This window comes from Alnus glutinosa, chromosome 13 (genome assembly GCF_958979055.1).
Source record: "Alnus glutinosa chromosome 13, dhAlnGlut1.1, whole genome shotgun sequence".
Classification (NCBI taxonomy): domain Eukaryota; kingdom Viridiplantae; phylum Streptophyta; class Magnoliopsida; order Fagales; family Betulaceae; genus Alnus; species Alnus glutinosa.
In genome coordinates this window covers 25,047,426-25,065,389 of record NC_084898.1, presented here as the reverse complement: position 1 = coordinate 25,065,389, position 17,964 = coordinate 25,047,426, and the positions used below count along the sequence as shown (strand labels likewise).

The 17,964-nt window shown below is 33.4% G+C and overlaps 1 protein-coding gene and 1 non-coding gene across 2 annotated transcripts; one reads left to right on the top strand and one right to left on the bottom strand.

Moving 5' to 3' along the window:
• The first annotated feature begins 2,768 nt into the window (after positions 1-2,768).
• TRNAW-CCA (transfer RNA tryptophan (anticodon CCA)) lies at positions 2,769-2,840 on the top strand. Its single transcript has one exon. It is a non-coding gene; the product is annotated as a tRNA-Trp (tRNA).
• A 1,609-nt stretch (positions 2,841-4,449) lies between these two features.
• LOC133854471 (serine/threonine-protein kinase SAPK3-like) lies at positions 4,450-7,860 on the bottom strand. Its single transcript, XM_062290697.1, has 9 exons — positions 7,334-7,860; positions 6,800-6,874; positions 6,256-6,357; positions 6,073-6,126; positions 5,896-5,988; positions 5,681-5,773; positions 5,397-5,501; positions 5,184-5,282; positions 4,450-4,968 (listed from the first exon to the last, which is right to left on the bottom strand). Exons 1-9 carry the CDS (start codon positions 7,454-7,456, stop codon positions 4,690-4,692), a joined length of 1,023 nt encoding a protein of 340 aa, XP_062146681.1. The 5' UTR covers positions 7,457-7,860; the 3' UTR covers positions 4,450-4,689.
• Between the last annotated feature and the right edge of the window lie 10,104 nt (positions 7,861-17,964).

Genomic DNA, 17,964 nt, shown 5'->3' with positions numbered 1-17,964 from the left:
AACTTAATTAGTAAAACTAAATTAGAAGAACAATTTAAAAGTAAAGTTTATCATCAAATGTGTATGTCATTTGATGCTGATATAATTTTTTTTTTTTTTTGGAACAAGATTCTGATATATATGACCTTATTGTTATATATACTATATTCTACCTCTTCTTGAGAATTTGAAAGGTAATCCGATTGGTTGTAAGACTTTTTGATTCTGATTTTCAGGAACAGATTTAGGGAGGGCAGTATAGGCTATGGCCCCCCTCAATTCCTAAATAGAAAAAAATAAAAAAAAATAAAAATTTAGCTTACTGGTCTCTACCAACAAATTTTTTTAGCCCCTGCCATAAGAGTTTTTGGCTCCATCTCTACTGATTTTGGTAATTAAATAAGATTTAATATTAATTAAGGTAGATGTTCCTGAAATAAGTTTAAATTAATATTGTACCATCAATCTTATACAAAGGTTTGCATAATTGCATTGTCTCCAATCCCACCTACAGGCAATTATTTAGTTCAAGAAATTAAGTAGCTATCCTCCAAATTATTTTGAAAAAACTACATTTATCTTTTTCAAACTATCATTTTATTTGCAATATCTTATTAATATTTTAATTTTGTAATGTCCTCCCCAGTCTATTAGGGTTGCAATGTGTCCCCTTCCATTCGAATTTAACAAAAAGTCCTAACAAGAGGGGGAGAGAGAATTCGAACTAGTAACCTCCGCTTCATGAGGTGTGGTCTCCAGTTGATTGAGCTATTCCTTGAAAACTGGAGTAGTGATACCTGCAAGGCTACAAAGGGAACTAAAAAATAAATAAAAAGAACAATATATATAAATATACATAGAAGTAGATGAATTCAAAAAAAGGGTCACTACAACTTGGCAATGTTCTCGTGAGGAGTAATGTGGTGTATTTGCCGTATGGCACGATAGAGTAGCTAGCACGAAAATTTATTAATTTAAAACATGTCGTGTTAGTCGATGTAAAATGAATATGAATAGTAACATTACTTCTTGTGAAAGGTTAAAGAGATCAAATTGAACTTATTCCTACATTTGAGGTCGTGAGAGACCGTCCTGCCACAACCTTCAATGAAGCGTATGATGCGATTAAGGTTAATAAGAACAGCTAACTTCGGTGTAACCACAAGACATATGCATTGAACGTGGCAAACTCTTACACACAGCACTCCGGCGTCAGAAGCTTCCCATACACCACCGGCTTGCATGCATTAATCACTATCCTCATCTCCTCCTTGCATGCATTCTGCAGCACTCAATGTTGCACTGCCCATTTTCACCTCCAGCCACATGGTTAAAACAACAATTGCTTGCAAGAGCATGAAATTCCTAGCTAGCTTGAACTTCCGACCATTTCTTTTCCTCCCAACCAAGGCCTCAATAGTCAATACTAACACACACGACCAATACAAATATATAGGGGAGATCGAGGGGTTTGATCGATGTAGGGTAACCTTAATTTTGTTGATTGCTTTTTGTTTATTTTTGACTTAAGCCTCTTACCCTCATTTGTTTCCTTATTATTGTAATCAGTTCATGTCTTACAAATTCCAAGATGTCCATCGTGAAGATTCTGAAGGGGAACTAGCTGTTGTGTTCCATCACCACAACAACTATACTTCCCCTCGAACGGAAGTTCTTTTACCAAGTGTTCACGTGTCATCATCAAGAGCTGAAGCTAGCTAGGCTTACAATTATGCATGCAATTCATGCGTTTTTTTAGTTCACATTACCGTAAATGTATAACAACATATTAAGAGCCGATTCATTGGCTCCGAAACCACTTTTAGGGAGATTTATTTCTCAATAATTTCTTTTAATAAGGTCATAATATAACATAATTAATACGACATCAATCAACCCAAAAGTTTAAAATAATGAAATTAGTTCCAGTTGTGTTATATTAACTACTCAGTCTTATGATATATTTCTTATGCGTGACTTAATTTATTTTTCACTCACGCATGAATACTTAACAATTTTTCTCTCAACCAAGGCCTTAACACCAAGGCACATGACCACTAGCAACATTAAGGGGAAAAGGGGTTTGATGTGGGGGTACCCTTTATTGAATATCTAATACTTTTTACTTTAGGCTCATAGCCAGCCTCATTTGTTTCCTTAAGTAGTGTATAAATATAGGATAGGATTAATATGAAAGAGAAAAGAGAGCGGAAGCAAAAGCGAAAAGAGAGAGAAATTGATGAAGCGTTAGGGTAATATCTTTACTATATTGATATGTATCTTACATAATACAAAATGTCCTATAATTTATAGAAAAAAAAAAATGTGATAGGTGGAATAATTGTAAATATGGTTGATTACAATAATACATGAAAAGTAAATGACTCAATTAAGAATAATATCAATAAACCTAATATAGAGGAAATCCTCGTGATGGAAGAAGAAGCGAGTAAGAATACTACCAGTAAAATTGGTTGTTCCTAATAAACCTTTGGAAATAGTTAATAGTCATTAATTGGCAAGTATAAGGCTTTAAGCACATAAATTTTTGGATTAGTATTAGGGGCTTGATGTTTTCCCCCATGGTTTCCACTTTCCAACATTGGCACTAGAACATAACTATTTGTAAAAAAAATTTATAATAGTTCTTCTGGCTGATCAAGTGTTAATGTCAATTTTTCAATTTTAATTTGATCTCATTGTTCTTCATTTGGGTTAGCCTAAAGGTTCTGATTTTATGATGAGCTAGACTTTGGTATATAAAATAGAAGTAAATCTTTAACAAGAAGGGATCCGTGGCGCAATGGTAGCGCGTCTGACTCCAGATCAGAAGGTTGCGTGTTCGATTCACGTCGGGTTCAATCAGTTACTGTTAGGTGGTAGCTATCATCTAACGGATCCTTTTATTTTGCCAAATAATATATTCAATTTTGAAATGCCGAATGTACCCAAAGCCCAGCCCAATTTCTTCTAGCAAAAAATCTTATTCTGCTGGCCCACAGGCGTGTCTGTGGTTCAGTTTCTTTTTTTCAAATTGATTTTTTTTTTTTTTTTTTTTTTTTTTTTTTTTTTTTTAACTGGTTCTTTGGTCTTTTCCTGATTTTTTTTTAATTTTTGTTTTAACTAAGGGCATAGTTTTATTTTTATAAATTTTATAGAGGTATACGACCGTTTTACATGTTAGGATCCTTTTAAGTTTGCGATTTTAAAAAGTGCGATTAAAATAACGATTTTAAAATGTGCGATTTCAAAAAAGTGATTTTTAAAAATGCAGTTAAGCGTTTGGCAAAATCGCAGTAAGGCTTTAAAATTGCAAATTAACATTTAAAATTTTCCATTTTCAAAAAAGCATCATCTTACCTGCGATTTGAAAAAACAGATTTTCTGCGTTTTCAAATCACAATTTTTAAAAACGCAGTTCTCAAACGATTTATGTTCTGTGATTTGGTTTAAAATTACACTTATTGTCTACAAAATCATAATCTCAAATGCACAGTCGTCTAAGTTAACGAAAAATTTTGATTGCAAGAGGGCGGTATCCGAAAAGGGATGATAGATTAGAATTGCAAATTTTTTAAATTTATAGAAGAAATTGCAAATTGCAAGATAATTAGGAATAAGTGAAGTTTTCCGCTCAAAATAAGTTCCAAGTAATGAAAACCATTTAAACAGTAAGAATGGCAAGAATCTTTTGTATAACAGAGATGTATACGAATGCAATACATTTCACACACACCAAATACACTCAACAGTTCAAATTTACTTGTACTTTCTAGCATTTAGTCTACTGAATCCAAATTTACTTCTACAGTTTTTATGAATTTTGTTGCAGCTTTAGCCGTAGAATATGGACTGCAACTATGGATGCTTACTTTTTTGCTGGTGTGCCAGTGGATTGGGAGAGTGTTGAGATTTGGGGTCTTAATATGTTAGCTGCTGTGGTGTATCATCTATGGCAGCAACGTAATGCTCTGTTGCATGGAAACAACCCCCGATCGGGAGAAGCTATTTTGGTCATGTCACGTGGGAAGTCCGAGCTAGGATCATGGCTAAAGGTCACTTTAAGTGCTTAGCTAATGACTTAGCTCTTGTTAGAAGATGGAATTTACATTCTTACAGTAATTGTTTTTGTAATCAAGGCTCGGATGTTTGTTTGATTGTTGTTTTCTTCTTTCCGGGTGTTGCTGCTTTTAGCAGGTGTCAAAAGGAATAGTTTTCCTTGTTGTAATGGTGTTCCAGTGTTTACTAGAGGGTTGTATTGACTGTGTTTTGGCTTTATAAATGGTTTAATTCATCCCAAAAAAAAAAAAAAAAAAGTTCTTGCTGAATCCAACTTTGTTGTAAGAAGACTTCCAAGTTCTACTGCATCTAGTAAGGAATGCACAAAGTTCTAAGCTCACAAAACCATTACCACATATCAAAATAACTTCCCAGTAGTGAAAACCATAAAGACAGTTTGGTAATTCTAAGTTAAAAAAAAAAATCTTCTGTATAAATAAAAAAAAGTAAATGCAATATCCTTCATACACACAAAACCCACCTCAGTTTACATGTTTCCAGCATATATTCAAATGTACAGTGTGATTAGCAGCAGACTAAAGTTTGTGTAATTAAACTTTTTTTTTTTTGGATAAGTAATTGGCCCCAATGAGAAGTTTGTGTAATTTAACTTAAAAACACAACTCCTCTCAACATAATTCCGAAGTCAGCTCACACAGCATTGAAATAGTCACCACTGACATCAACTTCAGATTCGACATCAGCGTCCACATCATCACTGTCCGATGCCCCGGCAGCAGCTTGTACACCAGCTTTGGATCCTTCCCCTAGCATCTTTGCCTCTTGTATGAACCGATTAATTTCTTCAACACTCTGACTTGGTTGGTCACTTCCTCCTTCCGCAAAGTTCGTCTTCTCAATTTCTATTAGCTCTTTTGGCAAATTTTTCTGAAACCAAGGATGTTGTTTTATCTCTGGGATAGTGATCCTCTGTGGAGAGGAATTGACAAGATTAGTTAGTAGATATTACAAGGGGCATTAGGTCACAAGATGGAGCTCTAAATCCCATAAAATCCTTGAAATAAGAATAAGTTTGACTTCACATTCGCCTATATGATCTTCTAGGCATTTATAAGAAACAAAGTGGGTAGTGTCTAGTGCCTTCATGATAATTTAAAGGAAAAGAAAAATTGATGACAAGTTACCTTGGTTGGATTGGCAACGAAAATATGAGAAAGGAGCTGCCTACAGTCTTTGGACACGCGTACATAATCAGGTATGGTGTACTGCACGCTCATTATTCTCTGTAAAAAATGAGATGGAGTTAAGTTTGCTGTTAAGAACAACCAATAATATAGATTGATAGTCAGAGGTGATTTTTTGTTTAGTCAGAAATTTACTCTTCAGAACTAACTCACTCCAATGGTCTTCCGAAAGTTTCTAGGATCTTCAGGATCCTCAAATGGGTATCCTCCAACCAACATCACATATAGTGTCACACCACAGGACCAAACATCAGCAATCTACAAGCACTACCAAATTATCAAGCAGAGAAAAAAATTATGGAAGATATGATAGGAATATCCAATTAATGTGATATTATGAGTGTCAAAAATAGCTGCAATATGACCATAAGTAACAGAGATGGTCAAAACCACAGAAGATTCTAGATATTCTACATCAGAATGAGAGAAATAATTACCTTTCCATCGTATTCCTTTCTTTGGAGAACCTCTGGGGCAATGTATGCAGGTGTTCCTACTGTTGACTTGGGTTGAGAGTGCAACAAAGCAGACTGCAAGGCATGAACAATCCAATACCCAATGTATCAAATTTCAACCAAAAAAAAATTTAGTTACAGAAAGAAAGCATAAAAAATTATTGCCTGAGCTCAATTTAAGCTTGGAAATCATTAACCTTGGAATAACCAAAGTCACAAATCTTAAGTCTTGGGGTTGGACTTCCATCCAGTAGTGTGTTTTCCAGTTTCAGATCCCTGTGACAAATTTGCTGCAGTAAAAGCGGAGGATGATGTCAAAAAGTACAATTTTGTCGTCCAAAACTTGAAAGAAAAGTCATATACAAATACAATACCATGGAATGACAGTAGCTGACGCCAGAGATTAGCTGCTGGAAGAAAAATCTTGCCTGTCATAACAGTCACCAACAAACAGTCAGTAGGTGAACTTCAACTTGTAACTTCCATATATGCATCAAATAGGAGGAAAAAATGACCCGGTTTGTCAGATAGTAATTTACAAGCTACAAGTTTACAACCTCATCTTCACTAAATCGACCAGCACTGCATATCCTCTCGAAGAGTTCACCCCCAGCTGCATATTCCATGACAATAGCTAAATGTGTAGGTGTCAACAAGACCTGCAGGCAAAATGATCTTTAAAGAATGCTCCTATTAATATAAAATTCGACAGAGAAATATCCATAATCTTCACTGCCAGCTCAAGTTCGATTTGTTAACCATCAATTACGGAATAGTTTTCTCATGGTTAATCCTATAGGTAATCGTATACGTCACAGAATGTATAACAGGGCATGCTAACTATTAACTAATGAAACGTTCGAATAGACAGGGTTAATGCCATGTATCTAAGTTGATATGGACTAGAATATTCAAAAGTATACATTTCTTCAGCCTTCTTACATGCTGGTTTGGTTAGCCTGGTTTAGTTTTGTAAATTTACTTGTACACATGCCTCTAGCATATATATAGTCTACTGAATCCAAATTTACTTATACACTTTTTATGAATTTTGCTGCAAGGTTCTTGCTGAATCCAACTTTGTTGTAAGAATATTCTTACCTCTTTGAACCTCACAATGTTTGGATGCCTCAGAGATCTGTGGTTGATGATTTCTCTCTGAACATTCTCATCAATCTGAAACCCAAAACAGAAATCATACTTTTATACTAGATCAACAATTACATCCATAGCAAGATTATCAACATCTATAAGAAGAGAGAGAGAAGAACAGTTAATGAACTTTTGTAAAATTAGCAGGCAACAACCAATCCACTATTGAGATGCCCATGAATGACACGAATATAGCTGTTATACAACATAACTATGGCCTGGCAACATATCAGGCAATGAATGGTATTTCGTAAAACCCCAGATATTCAATTCTCTCTTGGTCTGGCAAAACCATGAAATTGTCCATATACGAGAGATTTCAAACAAACCCCAGCAAGCCAATTTCTATTTACCAGCAGACGAACAAGCCTAATTAACAAGTTAAAAAATTCATCAAGGAAGTTAAATGCACAACAAGCACCAACATTTTGCAGAATTCCCATGCATGCATAATTCGATTAATTAATGTATACTCAAAATTACCTTCTTCCCCCTTTCTATGTATTTGACTGCAACAAGCTCCTTTGTCTTCTTATCTCTCACCAGCCTTGCCACTCCAAAATTCCCTGAACCTAGCTCCTTCATCGGCTCATATCGCTCCTCCATCTCAAGCCACCCAGATTAACAATCGCACACAAAAAATTACAAGAACAATATGATTTGCCACGAACCCCCAAAAGCCCCAAACAGCCAAAAAGAAAAAGAAAACAAACCCAAAAGAGAAAAAGACCCAAACGAAAGCTCCAGAGACGGATAGAAAACCAAAAGAAAGAACACCAAGTAAGACCAAATTCCACTAGTCCCAAAAGACACCAACCAAAACCCAGATGAAGAAGTAGAGAAATGGTGATGTTTCTTCGCAGGTAGACCACCTAGAAGACTTTTACCCAAACAAAAGCCAGATAAGAGAGAGAGAGAGAGTGAGAACCCTCAACTTGACAAAAAAAAATTCGAAATTCCAGCAGAATATCTACTACAGTCATTTTATATACGGCAAAAGAAAAAAGGAATGTGTATAAAATGTTTCTCGGATTCAAAAGGATTGACCTCAACGAGACGTACGCTGTAAAGTGTCGCTTTGAAGTGTCGCTCCGAATGACTCTGACTCTGACAATATCAAAGACCGTGTGTAACCTACGTATCTGACACGTGGTGAGTTTTCTGTCCTTTTCCTTTTGTTTCCTTTTGTTTCTGGGATGCGTACGTTTACGGTCCCAGAAACAATAGCGCCGTGTTTGTCGCTGTCATTGTCCGAATATAGAAATCGGCTAATCTGCGCCTTGTGGGCCCCGCATGTCAGTACTTGCGTATATATATATATATATATGTCGGCTACGCGAATATTATTGATTAATCATGGGCGATTGGACTTTGGGGCACGCGTTAATGCTCGTAATTAATGGATTAATTATCTTCAAAAAAATAAATAAATAAAAGGGACTAAGTTTGGGCCCCAGGAATTGGTCGGTAGGTAGATGTCGGCTGTCGGTGATAGGGGAAGGGTTTTGCCTGTCTTTTGCTCAGTTGTAACTACAACTTAATAGCCTTAACCGTTCGATGGCTTTCAAAGTATTTTCATCCAACGGTTACAAATTACAGGCCTTAAAACTTTGGATAAACATTATATCTAATTAACGTTGATTAATTTAGAGCATACATATGGACCGCCAATGCATGCCCAAATTCTCAAACCTAATGAAATTCTAATTAATTAGTCTTTTTGGTGAAAAACAATTTTTTTAGTAATTATTGGCTCATTATTTTTAGTGTTCAATAGATATGCTTAATATAGAATTAGGGTTTGAACTTTGACCATTCGATTGATATTTGGAACAAGTTTTAAACATTACAAGTTATAAAATAAAATATTATTGAACTCTTTTTTCGATCTTTTTCTTTTATAAATGGGGTGACCTAGCGATATGGGAAGATTAAATTTTTAAAATTATTACTATTATTATTATTGAATGATTAGTATGGCCATGATATGATGTTGATGACAATTGTCAGCCATGCCACTGAAAGCTTGGATTTGTTATTATATTATACTTTAGAACCATAATTAATTCAAGATTTTGTTAGATTATATTTTATTCAAAAAGAAAGAAAATTATTTAATTAATCCTTGTGATTTGACAATATAACAAATAAATCATTGTGGTTTCAAAATGAGTTTATTAATCAATGTGGTATGCCCCTTTAATAAAATAACCCCTATATACAAATTTTGGTCATTTTTTTTACAGTCTTATTACAATTTTACCCTAAAATTATAAATTAAAAAAAAAAATAAAGAAAAAAAAAATTATGTGTACGTTGTCGGCGTGACAACTATGTGTGGGGCTTGGGGCAGAGGAACGGAGAGGGTGGGTGGTACACTGGTACTGTTCTGTTGAGAGAGCGATGAGTTTCAGATATTTTATATATGCATATATATATATATATATATCATGATTAATTTATATTTTTTTATTAGAACAAAATTTAAAATGTAAAACAAAAAGAAAAATCCATAACTATTTGAAGACACAATATAAAGACTTTCATTTCATTTACAAAATATTGTGAAAGCTCTATTGAATTACATCCCTGGCCATTAAGATCGAGAGAGATATATACGTATAGAAAAATGATATAAATCATTTCATTGTATATCTAATGTACATCTCCGTACAACAAATTTGTAAATTTGCTATCGAATCCCACAAATCCAATGGTGTGGATTTGCAAAAGTTATGGACCGATGACGTATGGCATAATGATGTCTAACAGCTCTCATAGGTATATTATCAAGATTTATGTTGGGATTCACACATCACACCGTTGATGCCACATCAGCCACATGATTTAAAAAAATAAATTGAAAACCGTGAGACACATAGGTTCGTAACATACCACCACGCTCTACAACCGACGTCTACGACAACCGTCTCTATCCTATAGCTCACTCTTTCCGTGACTTGAACCCATAACATGGTGTCTGATTTTGATTCCAAATGATATAAACCTTGAGTAAGCTAGATTCATCCTTAAAAACCGGCTTGTAAGGGTAGGATGTCAAAAAAACTTATATACAAATTGTCAAACCTCATGTGGCGTCTAATTATTATTATTATATGACTAATTTTTATCAATGATTTTAATGGAAAACAACATGAAGTAACTGATTAAATAATTTGATGAAAATAACAAATAATTGAGAAGTGAATGTTTTTTTTAAAAAAAAGGGACCAGCCCATCTACATATGATGTTAAGGCTAGCGGATGAGTTGAGTCCAGTGGGCAGGCTGATTGGGCCACCTCCTTTAATTGTTTTAGGCCCTTTTGAACGACGGTTAAGGTAGCGTCTATTTTCATTTGGTTTTGCACTACGGATTCTCTTTCTTCTTCATATTTAGCTCACTGCTTCATTGTTTATCTTTTCTAGTATTTTCACTCGTCCATCTTACATTCTCATTTTGGCTACCTCATTTTATAAACATGCTCTCTTTTTTTTTTTTTCTTCATAGGTAATTGCAATTTAGCCTAAGTACATAGGAAGTATAGATCGAGAAGCCTAGCAAGTAGCGGAAAAGAGATTTAAAAAGGCATGAAAATTCGAAAAACTACAATACGAGGCAGCAGCCCAAAGAAAATAGAATCTTAAAGAATAAAACTTTTAACTCCACTAAAGTCCTCTCGCGAGCCTCAAAACTACCGCCGTTTATTTTTAACGACACAAGAGTTTGTACCATAGACCATAGACCATAGATGACCTTATAGCAGTACTATATTCTGTTTTATTTGATAGGCATTCTATCGAAAATACCCATTCTTTGGTATCTCTTGACCATTGAGTTTTACTGTCCATGCATCTCATACCAGATGCTCTTCTTTTTTCTTTTCTTTTTTGAATAGACCATAGCTGACCTTATAGCAGTATTATAGTTTGTTTTATTTGATAGGCATTCTATCAAAAATACCCATTCTTTGGTATCTCTTGACTATTGAGTTTTACTGTCCGTGCATCTCTAGTATATTTCACATAGTATCAAAGCTATTAAACACTTTTTTTGAGGAAAAATTTAACTTTCATTAATCATTCAAAAAAGGTACAAATCACCATTAATTGGTGTACACAGAACAACACCATTAAGGTGTGTATCTCAAACTGAGCCAAGCTCAGACCAATACAACAAGAAGCAAGAAAACCACCCAAACGAAGCTACAAACAGAAGAAGAATGCCTCTCGGAAGGCACCCCACCAACATCAACCACCAAAAGTAACTGGACACCATTGAACCACTGCAAAAGGAACGGAGCGTGGCCCTTACACGCGTCCCGGAATGACAATAAAACCTGGCACATGAGGGCTACACGCCGAACACTATCCATTTTTCCAGCCATAGAAAACAGCAACTAGACCAGAAGATCCCGGTGACATAAGCTGAGAGGCGCGTGTCGACCAGAGGATAGTGGATTAACACAAATCTGGCCTCACGACATGCTTAAAACGTTGAGGAACGGCCAACACTGCCACCGACGACACTAGCGGAGCATCACTCCTCCTCCTACACCTCACTAAGTGTTTTTCTGCCATAAACTAAAGAAAAACAAACAAAACAAAACCCTCATAGTCTAAAAAGACTAGAATGGGAACTTTCACTACCAGATCTAAACCGAGAGGACAAAAACACCACACAATCCTAATGATTGGGGGATTCTAGCCTCTACTGAAAAATTATAAAACAAAATCCCCTTAGCCCAGTAAGACTAGGAGGAAGAAAACAAAAACCAAGAGGGAGGCATAAAGCCTCCCCCTCGGCAAGAGAGACCAAAGGTGAAGAGAGACTTTTCTTAAAAAGAGTGGCTCTGGTTTTTAGAGAATGATAGTATATATCTAGCTAAATAGCTCGTAATGTAAACTTATTAAACACTTACATGGTGATCATAGATTGTGATAGAAAAGTTGCTTGTGATAGTACTACCCATTGTTCCCATGCTAATTACAGCTCTCTCACGCATATATATATATATAGATTAGAGGAATTCTTTTCTTGTCCAAAACCCACCACATCACCCTCAAGCTACCTAATTATCATATGCCTCACAATTCAAAGGAACAATTAACCAAAATTTGGTGAAGAATTTTACATAAATAACCTGGCATTTAATTCTGGCCTCCTGGCTTACACAAGTTGGTGAATTGATATTTTTATTCTTCATTATTCCCATCAAAGTTATCATTCAGTTGAAAAATCTTCTAGTTCTAATTAATTAGAAAAGAAAAATGATGTGAAAGAGATGCTATTTTTCACTCGGAAGAGCAGCCTTCTGCTTTTGACATGGTACTGGAGCCATTAATATTTGGCACTCTCAGTATACCCAAATATATTTTTGATAATTTGGTGTAATTTCTTACATGGCAGCTACCTAAGAGTGATATAATTTATTATTATTATTATTATTACTTTAAATATCATGGTTAACAATCCATAAGGAATTCCATGAAAGTGTTTAACTCAATTGATATATTATAATTATAAACACTTTAGAATTGTAAATATTTTTCTAAAGATTCATAAGTAAGCATTTTCTTTTAAGGGTGGTCGTCCATCACCAGCGAGAGGCGGCCGACCGTCTCTCACTAATGAGGGGCAATCAGTCACACTTTTTTCTTATGAGTGGAGTGCACTCTCATCATGGTCTCCTACTTTATTTAAAAGCAAACTTATAATTTTATAATAGATTAAGTTATCGGTCATATCACATATCGATAGATGATTGATAGTAATATGAATCTACGCGTGTATTAAATAATTTCTGTCAAATAGTTGACGGCACATGCAGACCACGCTTATCCCAAAAATCTTTAAGATATTTTGATAGCTTAGGATCAGTTTGGTAGATCCTAAAAACTAATAAATAACTAATTTTCCCAATTTGATATGTTCATCAATAATACAAAAGGATCCAAATTAAGCGACGGAAACTAGAAGTGGGGGACATAATCATAGCTGATTAGAAGTGAAAGTGCATAATTAAGATATTTAAATAGTTTTTTGGTCGGTCCAATGTCTAGCCATCTCCAAGAAAAAGAAAGCATGATATATATATATATATATATATATATATATATATATATATATATTCATAAACTCAATTAGGAGTAGATTATGGTATGATTAGGAAGGTCAGTATTGGAGGAAGATATTGATGTGACAAAGATGGCGAAAAAAAAGGGATATTAATTAATTAAAGCCAATAAATAATCAACAGAAAAATATTGACAACGGTCATCATTCATTGAGTTGGTTATTGAAGGGCCCGTATTTTAGAAAAATCAAACAATATCCGTAAGGAAAAGGTATTTGAATTGCTTACGAGAGAACTTGTCTTTGCTTTTTGGAACATAATTTATTAATAATTCTTAATAAACTTTATTTTTAGAAAAATCTATAATCATATCATTAGATTTTAAAAAGTGTTAATTTAATGTGTCAATTTTTTAATTTTTTTCTTTTCAATATCACTACTCCGTTAGTATTTTATGTTAATTTCTGTCAAAATTTTTGAAAATTTTTTTTTTTTAAAAAAAAAAAAATTAAAGATTCAGACATGAACATTTTTGTAAATTCCATTAAATCCTAAACAACGACTAAAAAAATAAATGAGGAGATTTAGGATTGAAATTGACTGAAACATTAAACACCCACATTGCAACTTTTAATAATTTGAAGACGATATTAAGAAACCCGTGATGGTTCGAGGGAGATAAATGAAATTTCTCATTTAATTAATATTCTAACAACAGTACTTCATTTGTCATTTTTAGCCGCTACTCTTGTAAAAATAACTTAAATATATATATATAAGAGATTTCTATAATTTAATGATGATAAAACTATACACAAGCTATTATCTATTTATAATGACAGCCCATTTGATAATGACGGTCTGTAAAACTTAACTATTGCAGCCTCCAATGAGATATTGACACATCATCTAAACACCTACTAAATATTATACATAAAAACACCAGATTTTATATTAAAAAACAAAACCAAAAAACAAAATAACGCGGTTTGAGTTTTATTCCTTGCAAAAACTCCACCACCCCCAACCCCCCCCCCTAGATCTGCCCAAGCAAACTATAGAAAGACAAAATCAAGGGAAAAAAGAAAAAAAGAAAACAAAAAACCACCCAGCCGCTGAATCCGCCGAAAATCTACCACCGGAATCCCACCGGAATCCCCATGATTTTGTTTCTGTCTCTGTGGCTGTACACGTCAGCATAGGCCCATCTTTCATTCCCCTTTCCTCCGTCTTGATCCCACACTCTCCCTAACTACTACTCGATCTTGCCGATCCCAATTCTCTTGACGTTCCTAAACAAATCCTCGTCCCAAATACCATACCCAGACACATCCCACCACCGCCACTCTGCTCCAACATATAGCTCCTCACCTCCTTTTTTATCATCTACTGCACCGCCATTAGCTTCACTTTGATTCAAGTCTAAAATGGTCGATCTTTAATTTGTTTGAAAAGATCGAGTGTTTACATATTTATTGTATTTTTTGGTTTTTAATGAATTGTCCAAAAATGAGGGGTTTACAACCCATCATTATAGAAGATATTCTCATTAATAATAAAATGAAACCGATCAATGTAGGGGCATGTGATGATGGGTTGTAAACTTCCTTACTCTTATCAAACTTTCGAGAATAAAAAAATAAGGGTTAAACACTTTTTTAGTTTTTGAGTTTTCACAACTTTATTTTTTAGTTGGGCTTTGGAGAATAATAAAAACTTTGGAGAATAATTAAAATTTGGAGAGTTTGGCCATTGGGGGTGGCCGAACCACCCCCAAGGACCAAAACCAATATTTATTTATTTATTGTTGTCAAGGGGTGACCGAACCATCCCTTGGGGGTGGTTCGACCACCTCAGACCGGCCAAGGAGGTGGCTGAGCCACTCCCTTGTTTTTTTATTTTTTCAATTTTTTTTTAATTTTATTATTTTTTAATTAAATTTTAAAGATTTTTAATTTTTAATTTTTTATATAGTGCCAGAGTCTGAGGTTGACACGTGGCGAGTCGTTAGTTTTTGGATGGAAAACTTAACCGAGATATCAATTCAGTATTTTCTTAAAATTGAGGTATCGTTTGTAATGCAAATTGAAATTCATGGACTAAAAATAAAGTTGTGAAAACACAGAGACCATAAGAGTATTTAACCCTAAAAATAATTCCTTTAATTTTAAATTTATTAATAAAATTATAATTTTACAAAAAAACTGAATTATTAGCTATGATATATTTCATGTCAATTGATTATTGGTTATGAATTAGCCGCTTGTGTCAAACAGATTACTTTAAAACAGTTTTGATTTTTTTAGGGATTAATTAGTTTGATACAACGGCAAATAACTAGATTCAATGCAACTAAAACTAGGAGTGGGGGACATAATCATGTCTGATTAACAGTGAAAGTGCATAATTAAGGTACATAATTATTATGTTGGTCGGTCCAATGTCCCAAAAAAAGAAGTAGAAGAAGAAGAAAAAAAAAAGCATTATAATTAAAAAATAAAGTATTCTTGAACTCAATAATTAGCATTAGAATATGGTATATATGATTAACAACGAGGTCAATGCATGGAAGAACATATTGATATGACAAAAAAGATGGCGAAAAGGAATACGAAAAGCCAATAAATACCACAAAAATCAAACAATCTAATATTTATGAGAATTGATAAGGGGCCGGATTCGTTATCTGCCACACAACTATATCCATTTTCAAAGTACAAAGATAATCAAGAGATAAGGTTTTTTTTTTTTTTTAAAAAAAAAAAAATAAATAAAAATAAAAATAATAATAATAATAATAATAATAAATATTTCTCACTCTAGTCATTGAGAAAAAGTCAATGTTTTCTTCATTTCCTCAAAAAATATAATTTGTGGAAATCATACCTTATCCATAGAAAAAGCTGATATTTTATTTGTCATTTTTACCAACTATTATTGTAGAAATAATTAAAGAAAGTATGTAGAAGTCAACTGTGATAATAAAACTATACACAAGTCACGTCTATTTATTATTGAAATATTAAAAAAAAAAAAAAAGTATATTTATAGTAGAATGAGACCAGTTATAATAGAAAATACAACAAAAATGAAATCAGAAAATTAATATACTAAATACATAACAATATTAAACTATATAGAAAAACAAATCAATATTTGATATTGTGTATAAATGGCAAGTGAGATCTCAGCAAAATATAAATTTAATATCAAGCTATTTGGGTAAATATCTCAAAATATACTCATAAATCTGTTAATAAAAATTCTATTAATTTGGACGTTATAACTAATCCAAAATGTTATATACCGCATCACTACTTTACTCGATCACTCGCTATTATCCTACTATGTTGACGTGGCATTGTCAGTTAATTTTTTTGTCTTTAAGAAGAGTTAATCTAATTAATGTGTAATAACAATGTCACGACGACACAGTATGAAAGTAGTGTGATTTATATCATTACTTATTGAAAAATGGAGTACAGCATCACCATACTTTTGTGGTTAATAATCTATCATTAGTACTGTCGGGAAAGTAAATATGCATAATACTTAGAATAATGTTAAAAATTATACTTTCATCGATCTCGATCAACATTTTTTTTTTTTTGGAACAACCAGAGCTTCTTCATTCGTTAACAAGAAAAAAACGACCTTAAGAGCAAGGTCTAGGGAAGAAATTGTTCCCTACAAACAAGATTACAAATCAAACTAGGAGGATCCTCAAGAGAATGTGTCACGCCATTAGCCTCCCGACGGCAGTGAACAAAGCACGATGAGCTAATACAAACCCCGAGCTTGCTAGATACTTTCCACAAAATGCCCAGTACGGTTAACGTGCGGGGGAGCGATGTTGATATCTTGAACAACTTGAAGAGCATCTCATTCAAAAATAATATCCAAAAACCCCGCCTCTAGACCAAAGTTTACTATATTGATATGACAATGATTTAATTATTGTTGTTATATCAACAAAATAATAGAATTATGATAAATTAAACTATAATTTCTAGCATTATAATTATAATTGTTGGTTTGTTCCACAACATAATTATCACCATTTCAAAACCTTTTTTCGCATCTGGCCTACATGATATTCATGCATGGAGGTAACATGGCCAACTCAGAAAAGCCAAACAAGGGCATGTGATGGGTTGTAAACTTCAATTCCTTAGTCTTATCGAACTTTCGACAAAACCAAATGTAACAAACACATACAAGTTCGTACCTTTTTAAAAATAAAATGAAATAAAACACTTGGAAGTTCGAGACAAAACATGATGATGAGACATTTTTTTTTTTGTTGGATCTTGTAACATTTTACTTTACCAATAAGGTTAAACATCATATTTTTACTTTTTTTAAAATAATATAATTTTTAAAATTATAATTAAATTTGTGATGAATTACTATTAAATTTTGATCTAATAATAATTTTAAAAATTACGTCAAATTTAAAAGGATAAAAAAATAATAAAAAATATGGCCCTTATCATTAGTCTTTACTTTACATGTTGGGCAAATTTTACTTTCCTATCATAGACTATAAGCTCATTAGTAATGTCCTTTATAATTTAAATTGATCAATCAATGTCCGAAGCTATGTGATTAATTGTGATACTTTATTATAGATAAATTTTTTTCTAAATTAGATTGGTGGAATAAATTCATTCTCTCTTATTAAATTGATAGGTATCTTTAGAACATGTAATTATTACATATATGCTTTAAAGACGCATAAATTATTATTATTATTATTATTTTTTAACAAAAACATTTCTTATTGGGTAAAACAAAATGATCCAAAAAAACAAGACCTAAGGACAAACACGTTCCCTATTTACAATACAACAAATGCTACTTGAAATATCTTTCAACCAAACAAAATCTATGGCATGAATGGCTGCCTCTCTTGCAAGGATATAGGCTGCTAAATTAGCTTTTTTGCTAACATGGACAACACATAAATATCTAAAAAGGCTCGACCCTTGTTTGATGCCGTCCACAAAGTGACCAATTCTATTTATGGGTGTGGTATT

Bases quoted from the DNA above. Each gene is read 5' to 3' on its own strand.
- LOC133854471 (XM_062290697.1), bottom strand. From the start codon at position 7,456: ATGGAGGAGCGATATGAGCCGATGAAGGAGCTAGGTTCAGGGAATTTT. The intron at 6,127-6,255 runs GTTGTAAACTTG...CTGTTATGACAG, and splicing joins GTCGATTTAGTGAAGATGAG to GCAAGATTTTTCTTCCAGCA. The intron at 5,283-5,396 runs GTGAGTTAGTTC...CATTTTTTACAG, and splicing joins ACTTTCGGAAGACCATTGGA to AGAATAATGAGCGTGCAGTA.